The following is a 17,081-nucleotide window of genomic DNA, read 5'->3' as shown; positions in this document are numbered from 1 at the left end:
CGCCGGCCGGCCGGCTGCCGTTCCTCTCGTTGCTGCTGGGCCCCGGCTCTGTCCAGCAGCGGGCCTCCCTCACTAACACTATCCCACGCTGAGCCTCTGATATCAACGAGCGCACCGGCGTCAGAGGCTCGGCCGGCAGCTGAGGGAGAGCTGGGGCTGGGCCAGAGGTCGGGCTCAACTTGTAGGGCCGGAAGGCCGGGCCCCCACAGACACCCACCAGGTTCGGCCTAACCATCCACATGTATATGCATTGGGTTTTTATTTTTTATTTTATATATTTATTTTATATATATATATATATATTATATTATATTAGGGTTTTATATGCATTTGCGTATGTATGTTACTGTTATATGTTTTTGTTTTGGTATGGTGGGTGAAAAAGGCGACAAAAAACCTCCACCGTTAGCATATAGCCAATAAAGAATATCACTTGTGAGCACATTCACATGTCTTAGACAGGTCTGCAACCCAGCCTTTCACCATTATCACCTAGTATACAGTGCTTCCAGTGCAGCAAGGGATTCTGGGAAATGACATGCAAATGAGCACACAATGTGTCACCTTTTGCCTGAAATCCATTTTTACATGGAACCCATATAAGCTGCAGTGGAAGCACTGTATGCTAGGTGATAATGGTTGAAAGGCAGGGTTGCAGACCTGTCTAAGACATGTGAATGTGTACAGGCATACCCCACATTAACGTACGCAATGGGTCTAGAGCAGAGATGGGCAACCTATTTTTCAATGTAGCCACAGGTTTGGCGAATGAGAAGTGAAAATCGCCACACCATGTAAAAATTGAGACATTAGGTTGCTCAATTGAACATTTAAAACAATACACACTGTCTGCTTCCCTCACCTCAGCACTATCACTTGCTGCTGGTTCACTTTGTTGACTCATTCAGAAAGCGGAAACCAGCACAAGCCATCAGGAAAAAGGTTATTTTACTATGGTAGCTGGCAAACTCAAATTCGCCGCACTTTCATGGCCAATTCGCCACTTGTGGCGATTGGCGACAGGGTTGCCCACCTCGGCAAGCACTACCTTTTTCCCACTTATCGATGCTCGTACTGTACGGCAATCGTCATATACGTGCATAACTGATGTAAATAACGCATTTGTAACAGGCTCTATAGTCTCCCCGCTTGCACACAGCTTCGGTACAGGTAGGGAGCCGGTATTGCTGTTCAGGACGTGCTGACAGGCGCATGCGCGAGCTGCCGTTTGCCTATTGGGCGATATGTCCTTACCCGCGAGTGTACTTAAAGTGAGTGTCCTTAAAGCGGGGTATGCCTGTATTGTGGGGTGGGGATTTTTTTTGTATGTATTTGGGGATGGGAAGTTTTTTCCATTGGTGGTGGGGTTTTTTGGTATATATTTTGTGGGAGGCATGGTGTGAGGGGGGGGGGGGGAATAAGTGAGAGTGGGGTAATTGCCGGAGGGGGAGGGGGGGGGAGAGAAAGTGAGAGGGGTCGAGTGAGGAAAAGGGGAAGTAAGAGTGAGACGCAGGGGAGTGAAATACATGTGAGGCTGGGGGGGCAGGGATTGAGGTGAATGGGGTAGTTGAGGAGGGGGGAGAGATAGGTGAGACGGGGGGGAGAGAAATACATGGGAAGAGGGAGGGAAATAGAGGAGGCTTACGAGGTGTTAAATTGGGCTCGCAACACTGCCAGCGGTGGGGTGGGGGGGAGAGCCCCAGTCAGGGTTGCAGTCCTGGGCCCTGAGAAGTCTGTCTGCGGCCCTGTATAAAGTACAGTTCAGTTGCTTTAACAATTCAGAATGTGATGATTAAAAAGTAAAGGCAACGTATTTAAAATAAACAATGTAGTAGACCTGTGAGTTTAATACAAGCACACAAGCTTTTATTTCAGTTGCTGAGTAGGGAAGCCGCAGTCCCCTGCTGCATTATTCATTTTTGGCGTTTAGAAATAAATAAAATACTATATATCTATATCTGTGACACTGAGCATGCAAAGGTTTATGATCAGTCCCACGCTATGAGATCCTACTTGGTGCACCATAAGAGGAAATAAAATTTGAATCACATGCTATAGATAAATAATTGTATGAATGCTACATACTATACCTGAAGTTGTTCTTTTTCATTAATATGTAGAACTTTTGGTGTGGTGTATACATTTTTTTAATTTTTTTGAAGCACCAGTCACTTTACTGTTTATTACTATTTTTCGGAAAGCGGGACAGCCCCCTTAAAGCCAGCTGTGCAAATTCACTCAAGGGACAGACATTTGCAGTATGTGTACACCGGTTTCTGATTTTGTAGGTGCTACTGAAACTGGGCTGTCTGAACAAGGACTTGAACAATGACTCATTGAGACTATAACAGGACTGGGTGTGGTCAGTGCACCTTGTACAACACCGTCCCTCCTACATGATGTGCACTCTGCATGATTCTGTCTTCCAGGAGCTGCCACTTCTTGCTCACATGCCACTTATAGGATTGCATAGTGTTGTTTTTTTTTAACTCCTCCTGTGCTAGAGGGACCTGCATCTCCTGTACACTGCAGGCCACTTTAGGATGACAAAGAAATATTTTTTTTTTTCCCCCACGTGGGAAACGTACTTTTTCTTCAATTGGTCGAATGATTTAGATTTGACACTTAACAGGTAGACCTTTCTGAGCTCGCGGGGACTGTGCGAGACCTTTCTGAGCTCGCGGGGACTGTGCGAGACCTTTCTGAGCTCGCGGGGACTGTGCGAGACCTTGCTGAGCTCGCGGGGACTGTGCGAGACCTTTCTGAGCTCGCGGGGACTGTGCGAGACCTTTCTGAGCTCGCGGGGACTGTGCGAGACCTTTCTGAGCTCGCGGGGACTGTGCGAGACCTTGCTGAGCTCGCGGGGACTGTGCGAGACCTTGCTGAGCTCGCGGGGACTGTGCGAGACCTTGCCGAGCTCGCGGGGACTGTGCGAGACCTTGCCGAGCTCGCGGGGACTGTGCGAGACCTTTCTGAGCTCGCGGGGACTGTGCGAGACCTTTCTGAGCTCGCGGGGACTGTGCGAGACCTTTCTGAGCTCGCGGGGACTGTGCGAGAGATCTTGCTGAGCTCGCGGGGACTGTGCGAGACCTTGCTGAGCTCGCAGGGACTGTGCGAGATCTTGCTGAGCTCGCGTGGACTGTGCGAGACCTTGCTGAGCTCGCGTGGACTGTGCGAGACCTTGCTGAGCTCGCGTGGACTGTGCGAGACCTTGCTGAGCTCGCGGGGACTGTGCGAGATCTTGCTGAGCTCGCGTGGACTGTGCGAGACCTTGCTGAGCTCGCGGGGACTGTGTGAGATCTTGCTGAGCTCGCGTGGACTGTGCGAGACCTTGCTGAGCTCGCGGGGACTGTGCGAGACCTTGCTGAGCTCGCGGGAACTGTGCGAGACCTTTCTGAGCTCGCGGGGACTGTGCGAGACCTTGCTGAGCTCGCGGGGACTGTGCGAGACCTTGCTGAGCTCGCGGGGACTGTGCGAGACCTTGCTGAGCTCGCGGGGACTGTGCGAGACCTTGCTGAGCTCGCGTGGACTGTGCGAGACCTTGCTGAGCTCGCGGGGACTGTGCGAGACCTTGCTGAGCTCGCGGGGACTGTGCGAGACCTTTCTGAGCTCGCGGGGACTGTGCGAGACCTTGCTGAGCTCGCGGGGACTGTGCGAGACCTTGCTGAGCTCGCGTGGACTGTGCGAGACCTTGCTGAGCTCGCGGGGACTGTGCGAGATCTTGCTGAGCTCGCGTGGACTGTGCGAGATATTGCTGAGCTCGCGTGGACTGTGCGAGACCTTGCTGAGCTCGCGTGGACTGTGCGAGACCTTGCTGAGCTCGCGGGGACTGTGCGAGATCTTGCTGAGCTCGCGGGGACTGTGCGAGACCTTGCTGAGCTCGCGGGGACTGTGCGAGATCTTGCTGAGCTCGCGGGGACTGTGCGAGACCTTGCCGAGCTCGCGGGGACTGTGCGAGACCTTGCCGAGCTCGCGGGGACTGTGCGAGATCTTGCTGAGCTAGCGGGGACTGTGCGAGACCTTGCTGAGCTCTCGGGACTGTGCGAGAGCTTGCTGAGCTCGCGGGGACTGTGCGAGACCTTGCTGAGCTCGCGGGGACTGTGCGAGACCTTGCTGAGCTCTCGGGACTGTGCGAGACCTTGCTGAGCTCGCGGGGACTGTGCGAGACCTTGCTGAGCTCGCGGGGACTGTGCGAGACCTTGCTGAGCTCGCGGGGACTGTGCGAGACCTTGCTGAGCTCGCGGGGACTGTGCGAGACCTTGCTGAGCTCGCGGGGACTGTGCGAGACCTTGCTGAGATCGCGGGGACTGTGCGAGACCTTGCTGAGATCGCGGGGACTGTGCGAGACCTTGCTGAGCTCGCGGGGACTGTGCGAGACCTTGCTGAGCTCGCGGGGACTGTGCGAGACCTTGCTGAGCTCGCGGGGACTGTGCGAGACCTTGCTGAGCTCGCGGGGACTGTGCGAGACCTTGCTGAGATCGCGGGGACTGTGCGAGACCTTGCTGAGCTTGCGGGGACTGTGCGAGACCTTGCTGAGCTCGCGGGGACTGTGCGAGACCTTGCTGAGATCGCGGGGACTGTGCGAGAGCTTGCTGAGCTCGCGGGGACTGTGCGAGAGCTTGCTGAGCTCGCGGGGACTGTGCGAGAGCTTGCTGAGCTCGCGGGGACTGTGCGAGATCTTGCGGTTTCTTTGAAATTAAGGAATGTTAAAAGAAAATTCCTGTGCTTGTTTCCTTCCCTCTTTCGCAGTCTGCACCTCAGTTTCTTCTTTGAAGGGGCAATCCTTCCAAGGGCCAAATTGACCATAATCTGATACCTAGAAGTATGTTTATATCATTGTTTAAAGCAGCAGTCCAAGCTGCCGTCCTTTTTAATTTTTTTTATTATTCCCTTTAATATGTGCATCAATACAATCCACAAAATAAGTAATTTGCTCCGATTAGAAACGATCCATTCTCCTGTGATCGATCGGCGAAGATTTGACTTGGGGGTTCACTAAATGGCTGCAGAGGCGTATCCTGCAGTCGGTGGAACGCAGCAGGGGATGTTGCTTTGTAAATTGTTGCTATATAAATAAAAAAAGGCTTGTTACATTATTTTTCTTTTAAAAATGTCATTCAGAGGGCAGAGCAATCATTTAAAATGGACCAAACGTACATTCTTTGAAAAGGCAAATCAACCGGACTCTCTGCTAGCCGCTAGACTACGAATTAAATGCCCCTCGTTTAATATCCACTCTATTAGGCAAAAAAACTGTGTCCTGACCTCCAACCATATAAACATAGCGAAAGAATTCTACGCTAATCTTTACGATGGGCAAACGATAACTAGAACCCACCAAACAGAAAATAATAATGTAGCAGCCTTTCTGGACTCTGCACAATTACCAAAACTAAGCAATGCAGATATGCGAACCCTAGGTCAAAAAATGTAAAGTGAAGAACTTGCAAGTTATTAAAAACCTTAACTCTAAAGCACCAGGCCCGGATGGGTTTTCCAACATCTATTTAAAAAAATAAAATGTATGGGCATTCTAGCTCCACACATATTAAACACGGGAATCTTTTCCTCCAAACATGCTGTGAGCATCTATCTCCCTAATCCACAAAGAAGGAAAGGACCCCACATGCTGTGCCAGTTATAGGCCTATTTCATTAATAAATCTGGACATAAAAATATAAAAAATATATGCAAACAGGCTAAACCCTATCCTCCTCCTAATAAACCCAGATCAGATCGGTTTTGTCCCAGACAGACAGACAACACTAGATGGATCATAGACTTGGTGGCAGTAGCTACCAAGGAGAAGATCCCTTCAATGCTTCTAAGCCTCGATTGTGTGTACTGGTAGTACATGAAATGTACTCTCAAGACCTTCGGCTTTGGTGGCCGTTTTTCTGAGTGCAATAATCTCCCTCTATGATGACCCTAGGACTAAGGTAATTTGCCAAGGCTCCACCTGAGATAAATGTGCTCTAAAAAGTGCCACTAGACAAGGCTGCCCGTTATCCCTTCTGATCTTTGCCCTGTGTAGAGAGCCTCTGGCCTCGAACCTCAGGAATAATCCTGATCTTACAGCAATACAAGTAGTTGATCACTCATACAAACTAGTACTCTTCGCAGACAATGTCATTCTCTCTTTCTAAGCCTATGATCTCACTGTCAAACCTGTTTAGTGTTCTGTCAAATGTTCAAAGACTATCGGGGTTTAAAATTAACAATAATAAATCAGAAGCCCTGAACATAAACTTAAAGAGGCGGGGCAGTTGCTAGCCATACATTTTGACTTCAAGTGGCAACCACAGACTATCAAATACCTAAGGGTACATATAGTTCATAGCGATAACACCATTGTATCAAGTAAACTATCCCAAACATATTCAAATGTTATGTGAAGAGCTATTAATGTGGAGTGGGTTGGGTTTCAAATATCCTGGATTGTGCGAATTCAGTCCATAAAAATGAACCTCATCCCACGATTGCTGTATTTGGTTCAAACGCTCCCAATTCCTATTAGAACATAGGATTTCAAGGATCTCCAGAGACAAATAACTAAATTTTATATGGAATTTAAAGAGACCTAGAATTAGCAGGAACATTTTGACTACCCTGACAAAAGCAGGAAGCTTGGCACTCCCCTGCCTCATGGCTTACTATAGAGAAGCCCAAATATCTCAATTAGTTACATGGCACTCTGACTAGTTTGAGGAGGTGGGTAGAACTGGAGTCATCTTTGACCAGTGCAATGACACTCAACTAATCTGGCTACCTCCGCAGCATAGAAGACACTTTAGAGAATCGCTACCGACTATATCACATTCTTTAAAGATATGGGACACAACCAGACTTAAATTCTCTCTTACCATTGTAAAATCTCAAATGGCCTTGCTATGGGGTAATCCACACTTGTTACATGGCCTCCAAACCAAAGCCTTCACTAGTTGGTGTAGGGGCTGCCGCGCGGGCGTTCCCCACCAGCAGGGGAATCCTTGTGAGCCGGTCCCAGTCCCCCCTCGCTGCATGGCTCACTACGCACTGTGACGCGTCAGCCGGCAGGGGATGCAAGAAGATTGTGATCCCGAGCGGTGACGCGTCACGTGGTGCGCTGATGAGCCAATCAGGGGCGGGGTGGGAGCTGTCACACCGCTTCCTACACAAGATAGGGGGTGGTGTGTGTGTGTGTGTCTCTGTCTGTCTGTGTCTGTGTCAGCGTGTGTGAGGGCATTTGTGGGGGAAGGGGGAGGGAGCTGCTTACCTTCCAGCAGCCTGCAGCAGCTCCCTCCTGTCCTGCAGACCGAGCCCGTGGAGGGAGGGGGGGGGGGGAATAGCGGGTCCCTCCGCTCAAACCACGCCCCACTCCCGCTCCCTACAGACCGCATATCGCCTCTCTGCAGCTCGCGCGCTGACTGAGGGAGCTGGGCCTTAGCCTTAGGCAGGAATCGAGAGAGTAATGGACTTGAATATAGACAATCCATTACAGTTTGACTTTTTTCATAGGGAGAGGGACATCTCTAACAAGGATTTTATTTATTTAGTTTTAAGATTCCTACAGTTAAGGACCTTTAACTCAGGATTTGTCCCGATTCTGCTTCTCTAACTCAATTTGAAAGCCTATGTATAGGAAGGTCGGAACAACACATGAACTTCCCAACTGTACGGTTATTTTACTGCTAGCCCTGAAGAAATGGGAACTAAACGTAAATATATGACTCAATGGGAAATGGACCTCAATGAGGATTTGGATGAGGAGGATTGGGAGGATATCTTTGATGCTACAGCCAAGAGCTGTATTTGCACTCTTCCAAACAAAGATTGATTTTTTTTTTGATTTTTTTAAACAAAAATGCTACAAGTACTTTCTCATAGCACAAAACTGATTTATTTAAATGATTTTTTTTTAACCTTGGGTGTTTGCTTGGTCTGCAGCTTCAAAAAGAGTAGTTGGGACTCTGGCTGTGCTAGCACTTGCTGATCACACAGTGACACCACATAAAAGGGAGCAGCCAGAGGATATCAAACCCCTCCCAAGTCTCTGTTTTACCATGTTTACAAAGTACATTTAGCTCCTTCAGTGCACTAATAGACGTACAGCGTACATCATAAAGGGTGGAACCCTGGAGGCTCTTATGACATACGGTACAAGTCATCGGGTTTTGCTTGTTATCCAGAGGGCGTTCAAAATGAGCGCTCCGTGACCTAAGCAGAAGGGGAGGACTCTCGCCCATGTTCCCGAAATATTTGTAGGTCGTGTGTGTGCTGTTTTTTTTCACAAAATACACTACAAACATGGCTGGTGGGGTTCATGAATAGAAAGTTGCACAACATCATTTCCCGATGTTCCAACTCTCTATTGGTCATGGGAGTGACCCCAGGGCCATTTTGTGTCCACCAGGCAAGTATTCTCTCCTGGTGAGCAAAACAGTTGTTTGCTCGGGAATCTAGTAGTCCCTGATGTCGAGGCACAGTAGATCAGCTCCCAGTCATTTCACTAGTTTTTTTACAATCTTTCTGTAATGTCTTTAGGTGCAAATATGTTTGTCGGTTCTCAATGGTTGGGGTAAAATGTTGTTTGTTTTGTCCCTTGTTTGTGTAGAAGTTATGAAGCCGTCATTAGTCAAACAGATAAACATAAGTAGTTGATATCCTTGAAATTGGCAGATCCTGAAAAGGGAAATGTTCATTAACAGGATAGAAAGAGCTAAAATTGGTTATGGGTGATTCTAAGAAACTATTACACTGCAGAGCTGTTTTTTTTTTAAAAAAAAGGAAAAAGAAATTGCTTAATTTACAAAGTTATTTGAATATAGACATTAAAATAAATAAAATATTTGTCTCCCCTTTCTTTAGGCAGTTTGCCTTACCGTGGAAAATGCAAAACAACGAAGTGCTAAAACCCGCCAAGTACTTCTCGGAACTGGAGAAGAGCGTTCTGCTGGCGCTGGTGGAGAAGTACAAGTACGTGTTGGAGTGTAAGAAGAGCGACGCGCGGACGATTGCCCTGAAGCAGCGCACTTGGCAGGCGCTGGCCCACGAGTACAACTCCCAGCCCAGTGTGTCTCTGAGGGATTTCAAGCAGCTGAAGAAATGCTGGGAGAACATCAAAGCGCGGACCAAAAAGATTATGGCCCACGAGAGGAGAGAGAAGGTGAAGCGCTGCGGCCCAGCATCCAATAGCCACCAGGCATTGAAAGATAAGGTCGCAAGTATGATTCCCGAGCAGCTTTACTTTATTCAGAACCCACCAGATGAGGAAACGGGATACAATCATGACACTTCCAACCAAGGTAATGGGGCTCATACACAAATGACAGTGACACATTCTAATCTAGAACAGCGGGCAAGGTTACGATCCAGGATTTGCTTTCAACCACAAAAGGGCTTTGATGGAAGAAGTGTTATATGATGGTCAGTGTGCTGGTCTTCAATATGCTTATTCTGTGGATTGCCGAATTGTGTCTGGGCCACTTTTCACGCCTTGTGCTCTTTAACCCTACATTTATTATACTGTATATGAATGCAAGACACTTAAGGGCATGTTATAACATTTTAACTGTGCTATCTTGACTTTAAATGTTGCTTGCTTTTTTTTCTCTCTAAATGTTCAAGTTGTTCTAAACTTCGTGGATTATTTATTAATCTGCATAATTTATGGACAGTACAAGGATATATTGTCCTTCGCGAAAGTGCTTGACTAAAGGAAGTTGTATTTCAGGTTACATCCAGTTGATAAATGATTTGGTAGGTGCAGATGTTAGAGCCTCGTTAGAGGTACGTCATGTGCCTTGTCACTGCAGAGGCCCTATCAGCGTACCGGGTACGTCATGTTAAAATACTAGTTTTCCAAGGGCTGACCGGGCAGACCTCTCCAATGGCTGATTAACAAACTGAAGTAGAGGGGGCTCCACTTTGGTTTCAACCAGCGCTCTGGTGCCACTGGACTCCAAAAGTCTGAGGCAATAATCCCTCTTGGCACCTAGTTGTACTAACGACAATGACATCTTTAAAGTGCTACAAGCTTGTGACTTGAAAATGTTATTTTCTCTGTATGTGAGAGCACATATGATTCTTTTAGTAGCCACGGTTACTGATCACTATTTATTTTTTGGTTGCTGGAGAAGGCACAGTGTCGACCCCCGAGATGCCAGAGGAACAAGGATTGGAATTTTTTTTTTTTACTAAAAACTGTTCCCTTTCTGATTTTTCTCTGTCCCCACCCTCCTTCCGCTCTGTGACCATCACTTCCTTTAATTCACCACCACTCATCCCCCTCACCCCCTCCTATCTGTTCTACTCGTGAGATCTTAACTCCATTGAGCTCTCTTCTCTGGCATCTACCCTGCAGGCTAATCTCTCCTTCACCTGAACCTGACAATATTGTCAACTCTTAACTCTATCTCCTCCTCTCTTGAACTATATACTCAATCTTGGCTCCAACTTACCCATGGCTACATTCATAAACCCGTTTCCTTTACACTTGCTCCTATGAACGCCCATGGAGGAAATCGTACACTCCATGCTGATGTTTCTCTACTATACAGTTCTCCTCTCCTGTTTTAACTCTGCTCTCTAAGGCCAAAACTCACACATTGTACTCACTCATCAACACTCTCAAATCCAATCCACACAGTCTTTTCTCTTTATTTGACTTGCTGCTCCGAGCCTCCCACTTCCCTTCCTTCACTTCTCCTCAAGCCTTTGCCGACCACTTATAGGCGAAGTGGATGCTAGCCACAATTGGATTCCTTCTGTCCCTGCCCCCTCCTCTCTGCTTCTACCTAAACCCCCTTCTTCCACTCTCAACTCCTTTTCTCTTGATACAGGGTTGGAGATTTGTCCTTCTACCTCATGCGATCTCAATCCCATCCCCTCACACCTTATCAGAACTCTTACTCCTGTCTTAGTCCACACTCAACCATATCTTCAATTCCTCCCTGTCCTCTGGCACTTTCCCCTCCTCCTTTTAAGCATGCAGTTGTCTCGCCTATTCTCAACACATACACGACTCTACATGCATTACGAACTATTGCCCTCTATCCCTCCTGCCTTTTGTCTCCAAACTGCTCTTAGGTTTTGTGTTGTCCTGTATGATCAACTTTCTTAATTCGCATGCCCTCCTGGACCATTACAATGTGCCTTCCGTACAACTCACTCATTGGAGACTGTGCTCACTAAAGTAGCCAATAACCTACATGAGGAAAAATCCCATGGTAATTTTTCCATGCGCGATCTCAATGCTGTCTTTGCTGTTGATCACTCACTTCTCCTTCATGTTCTAAACACTCTTGGTATCCGCAACAAAGCGCTATCCTGATTCCCATCATACCTCTCCCACCACACATTTTCAGTCTCATTTGCAACAAGTCTTCATCTCCTGTTGATGTACCTCCGGGCTATGTTCTGTGACCTCTCGTTTACTCTTTCTGCACACCTTGCTGACCACCTCCAATTATTTTGCCTTATGTATCATCTCTATGCAAATGATAAGCAGATATATCTAGCCACTCCTACCCTCGCACTTGCAATCCAGTCCAAGTCTCTGATTGCCTCTTGACTATATCCTTATAGGTGATTTGGTTGGTTCTAAAACATTTGTGTACAGTGTTTTGGTTATACCGGAACTTGATTTGGATTTTTTTTTTAAATGATGTAAAGAAAATTGAAATAAGCAGGACTTCATTTTTATGTATGTATGTATCTCTCTCTCTCTCTCTCTCATTTATATATAGATATAGATATATAGATATATATAGATATCTATATATATAGATATCTATCCAAAAGCGGTCACTGGCACGCCTAGGTGTGTAGGTATAAGAGCGGTGCTTAGCCCATTAAGATGAATAATTTATGAAATCACCAGCAAGGTGATAAAAGAAGACAGCACTCAGCAGGTAAAGTCTAAATAAACTGTATTCAGAGTATACACACAAATTCCAACGTTTCGATCCTCATCAAGGGATCTTTCTCAGGGGTGTGTGTGAGAAAGCTCCCTTGATGAGGATCGAAAAGTTGGAATATGTGTGTATACTCTGAATACAGTTTATTTGGACTTTGCCTGCTGAGTGCTGTCTTCTTTTATCACCTTGCTGGTGATTTCATTAGATATATATCTATCTATCTCGTATTTCCTCGATTGTAAGACGCAGATTTTTCCCTTTTTCACGTGGCTGAAATAGGTCAGCGTCTTACAATCGATGTACTGGAGAAAAAAAAAGAAGAAAAAAAAACAGCCAGGGGGCGCTGCTGGAGATGCCTGCCGGGTTTTCTGTGTGCAGCAAAAATGTCTGCGATCACGGCCCCCCTCCTCCCCCTCGTGCAGAGAGATATGCTGCAGATACCGGCCGGGTCTTAGCATAACAGCATAGTTGGGATCACAGCCCCACTCCCCTCTGTGCAGAGAGATAATGGCCGCCCCCCCTCCATGAGGTGCAGAGAGTTCAGTGGAGATCCCACAGACAGGGGTATGTCTTCACAGCAGCCCCCCTCCCCCCTGTCAAATCTCTGTGTGAGCTGCACGTGTAGAAGGAGATCTGTGTGTGCATCTCTGTATCTGTGTGTGTGTGTGTGTGTGTGTGTGTGTGTGTGTGTGTGTGTGTGTGTGTGTGTGTGTGTGTGTATGTATCTCTCTCTGTGTGTGTATGTATCTCTCTCTGTGTGTGTATGTATATCTGTGTGTGTGTGTGTGTGTGTGTATATTTGTGTGTGTATCTCTGTGTTTGTCTGTCTCTGTGTGTGTGTGTGTCTGTCTCTGTGTGTGTGTGTGTGTGTGTGTGTGTGTCTGTCTCTGTGTGTGTGTCTGTCTCTGTGTGTCCTTCCATTCTCTCCCTCTTCCCATCCTTCCTATCTCTCTCCCCCCTTCCCTTCTATCTCTCTCCCCCCTTCCCTTCTATCTCTCCCCCCCTTCCCTTCTATCTCTCCCCCTTCCCTTCTATCTCTCTGCCCCTTCCCTTCTATCTCTCTCCCCCTTCCCTTCTATCTCTCTCCCCCTTCCCTTCTATCTCTCTCCCCCTTCCCTTCTATCTCTCTCCCCCTTCCCTTCTATCTCTCTCCCCCTTCCGTTCTATCTCTCTCCCCCTTCCCTTCTATCTCTCTCCCCCTTCCCTTCTATCTCTCTCCCCCTTCCCTTCTATCTCTCTCCCCCTTCCCTTCTATCTCTCTCCCCCTTCCCTTCTATCTCTCCCCCCCTTCCCTCCTATCTGCCCCCCCTTCCCTCCTCTCTGTCCCCCCCTTCAATCCTCTCTGTCCCCCCTTCCCTCCTTTCTGTCCCCCCTTCCCTCCTATCCCTCTCCCCACTTCCTCCTATCCCTCTCCCCCCCTTTCCTCCTATCCCTCTCCCCCCTTTCCTCCTATCCCTCTCCCCCCCTTTCCTCCTATCCCTCTCCCCCCTTTCCTCCTATCCCTCTCCCCCCCTTTCCTCCTATCCCTCTCCCCCCCTTTCCTCCTATCCCTCTCCCCCCTTTCCTCCTCTCCCTATCCCCCTTTCCTCCTATCCCCCCCTTTCCTCCTATCCCTCTCCCCACTTCCTCCTATCCCTATTCCCCCCTTTCCTCCTATCCCTATCCCCCGCTTTCCTCCTATCCCTATCCCCCCTTTCCTCCTATCCCTCTGTCCCCCTTTCCTCCTATCCCTCTGTCCCCCTTTCCTCCTATCCCTCTGTCCCCCTTTCCTCCTATCCCTCTGTCCCCCTTTCCTCCTATCCCTCTGTCCCCCTTTCCTCCTATCCCTCTGTCCCCCTTTCCTCCTATCCCTCTGTCCCCCTTTCCTCCTATCCCTCTGTCCCCCTTTCCTCCTATCCCTCTGTCCCCCTTTCCTCCTATCCCTCTCCCCCTTTCCTCCTATCCCTCTGCCCCCCTTTCCTCCTATCCCTCTGCCCCCCTTTCCTCCTATCCCTCTGCCCCCCTTTCCTCCTATCCCTCTGCCCCCCCCTTTCCTCCTATCCCTCTGCCCCCCTTTCCTCCTATCCCTCTCCTTTTCTCTCTCCCCCCTCTCCTTTTCCCTCTCCCCCCCTCACCCCCCAGAAAAAAATTCTGCACATTTAATATAATGTTTTTTTTCCCCCAAATTTTTTTTATTAAATCAAGGGTGCGTCTTAGAATCGAGGAAATAGAGTGTGTGTGTGTGTATCTATATCCCCATTGCTTCATTTTTGCATAGCCGGTATAACAACCCCACACTGATGAGACCCATCAAGGTTGAAACGGCTGTCTGTGGGTGGGTTTACTGGCTATGCATCTTAACCCTGGCTGTGCTCAAAGCTGTGACCATGCAGCAAGCTTAAGCCTATAGGGGAACCATGTTAAAAATGGTTTTGAAGCAAAAGGTGGCACTGTGTGCTCATTTGCATGTCATTTCCCAGAATCCCTTGCTGCAGTGGAAGTGCTGGGCGATAATGGTGAAAGGCAGGGTTGAAGACCTGTCTAAGGCATGCACACGAGCATACAGTAATATTTCCATTTGCTGTGTATGTGATTACATATATATACTTTACATATATATTATATATTTTTTACATTTTGAGAAATTACCATTTTTGTGCATGCTAGCAAACCTGAAAGTTTATATTTAAAAAAAAAAAAATGGGGGGAAAAAATAAACTTGAAACTTTTGTGCATATCTGAGTTCTCCATTCACAAATACAAAAGCTAAAAATATATTTTTTTTAAAGAGTTCAATTATTGGTAATTCGAACAAATGCCGAAGTACAGATTTAAAAAACGCTACCAGGTCGGTCCCTAATTTTAAATTGAGTACAATGGAGGATTTTTATGATCTATGCAACAAAAACAGACTAATTTAATTTCGATTTCTGATGTCTAATTATTGTTGGTTATGTTACTCTTCCACCTGCCCAAAAAAAAAAAAAAATTATTCTTGTGGCTATTTGTGTGTCTACGTGGATAATTTAATAGGTGTGGTACATCACAGCTAAAGTGGTTAAACCCCTGAGTGCAGCTGTTTTTTTTTTTTTTTTTTGGTATGTTGTTACTCGCCATAGCCAGAGTTAGTTTAGTAGAGTTGTTTTGATTTGAAAAATGTTCCCAGAGATCCCAGTGTGGAAAGTGCATGAGCCTGTATGTTGTATAATAACAGGCTTCAAAGTTTTCCTTGTGATTTTGAATACTTCATACGATTGAAGTGGTCCACAATAAGTACTGATCTGGCACTGGCATTTTTCACTTACCTGGCCACTTAGGTAATTTTAAATAAAATGTTGAAGTTCAACACCATGCGCATAACTGGCTGCAAGTAGGAATGTAGAAAATAAATTAGTTTCCTTGTAATTTCATAGTGTGTGTGAGTGTGTGATAATCTTGAGCCCTTGTCGTTGCTGGATGAAGGCCAACCGTAGGATTGTCCAGGTACTGCGGTTGCAATCCTCTCCTCCATGTTGCTCCAACAAATTTTCTGATTTCATCCCCCCATCTTACCTTTGGTCGTCGTCTTGGTCATTAAATCTTGTTGAGTACCATCTTTGTCCAAAGACGGTAATTTCTTCTTGCAATGTGTCTAGCCCACTGTCATTTTAATGTCTTCACCCTTGTGGTGCTATCAGTCTTTTTTTACTTGGTTTCGAACCAATTCATTCTTTTTCCTATCTCTCCATACTACTTTGAGATGTCTGAAGCTTCTGAATTATATTTGCATTTAGGATTCAATTTTTACATCCCGTCACAGGGAGTGACTGCGGTTAGCGATGGTCTCTGGACAGGCAGCCGTCAGGTAGCGATGGTCATGAGACGGGTAGAGAACAACAGAGGAGCAAGTAGTAGAGGTCCAAATAGGATCTGGTACACAAAGGTGGCAGAGAGCTTCATCACAGAGTAACCTCAATAATTAGGCAGCAGGTAAGGGAGGTATTGTAAGGTCTAGCTGCAGCTAGGAAGCAGGTGCCGGTAATGAGGCAATTTGTTATTCCCTCAGAGATTTCTCTGGACTGCTAAGGTAATATAAGCGGTAGTCCCGATAACAGAAAAACAGAATTCCAGACTTGGATGGCAAGGACCAGGGTACCAGGCCCACCAGGGAGACCCCTGACACTACTCGCCCCTCTAAGGCCCGTAATATAGTGGGCACGCGCGCTCCACTTATAGTTGGCTGTGTATAGCCAGCCATCCTATACTAGGGCCGCGCACGGCAGTGAGCGTGGAGCCGGCTTACGGGGCAAGACTGCGAAAAGTAAGTAAGTTTTCGCGCCGCTGTAGTGTGTGTGTGTGTGTGTGTGTGTGTGTGTGTGTGTGTGTGTGTGTGTGTGTGTGTGTGTGTGTGTGTGTGTGTGTGTGTGTGTGTGTGTGTACAATGTTAATGAATAATTTATTCTTAGTGTCGTGTTTTGTTTTAAATATATAATTAACTCCCACAATCTACACGCACACACACGCGCATACAAACACACAGACCACTGCAACCCTGTCGCTCCCGGCAGCACGGAACAGTGTGCGTCACGTGCACGCGCGTTCACACAGGCGCACGCGCCCGCCCGCACCTACTATAAAACAAGCCTAAAGGTGTGTTCTCCGAGATACTTTTATTTATTTATTTATTATTATTTTTGGGCGGGATATTGTTTATGAAAGGCAAGCCGTGGAGCATGGATGTTTCCCTCTGGCTCCCAGGACCTCGCCTCAGGCCCATAGTCCAACCACTTCACCAGGTATTGCAGTTTCACTGTGGAAATCCTGGAGTCTAAAATCTTATCAATTACTTACTTCCTCGCCATCAACCTGGACGGGGTCAGGATGAGGAAGGATGTACCCCGGGAAAGGATTGTCTCTGAACGGTTTCAACAAGGAGGCATGAAAAACATGATGTATTTTTATGGACTCGGCGAGTTCTAGCCGGAAAGAAACAAGGTTTATCTGGGTAGCAATCTTGAAAGGATCAATTTTAGATTTTTGGCCCAGCATGATGGTAGGGATCTGTATGTACAAATTCTTTGTGGAGAGCCAGACTTTACCTCAAACCTGAAACGAGGGGATTGGTCTGTGGTGGTGGTTAGCAGTCTTCTTATACTGTTGCTGCGCTCCCTGAAAAGTCTCTCCATACATGGGAGCAGATTAGAAGAAAAGATGATGCCAAGGAAA

At 47.2% G+C, this 17,081-nt stretch overlaps 1 protein-coding gene across 6 annotated transcripts in view; it reads left to right on the top strand.

Moving 5' to 3' along the window:
* The window catches only part of MSANTD3 (Myb/SANT DNA binding domain containing 3), a 52,847-nt gene that overhangs the window by 21,274 nt on the left and 14,492 nt on the right, over nucleotides 1–17,081 (top strand). For 4 of the 6 annotated variants that reach the window (XM_075586092.1, XM_075586091.1, XM_075586086.1 and 1 more), the window contains exon 2: nucleotides 8,848–9,284. In XM_075586092.1, coding sequence (XP_075442207.1) covers nucleotides 8,870–9,284 — 415 coding nt within the window. In that variant the 5' untranslated portion in view covers nucleotides 8,848–8,869. The remainder of the gene's footprint in view (nucleotides 1–8,847; nucleotides 9,285–17,081) is intronic. The other 2 variants (XM_075586087.1, XM_075586090.1) reach the window with 1 other exon arrangement.

The sequence above is a fragment of the Ascaphus truei genome, chromosome 2, assembly GCF_040206685.1.
Source record: "Ascaphus truei isolate aAscTru1 chromosome 2, aAscTru1.hap1, whole genome shotgun sequence".
Classification (NCBI taxonomy): domain Eukaryota; kingdom Metazoa; phylum Chordata; class Amphibia; order Anura; family Ascaphidae; genus Ascaphus; species Ascaphus truei.
The sequence above is the reverse complement of the archived record's forward strand: the minus strand, read 5'-3'. Positions and strand labels throughout refer to the sequence as shown.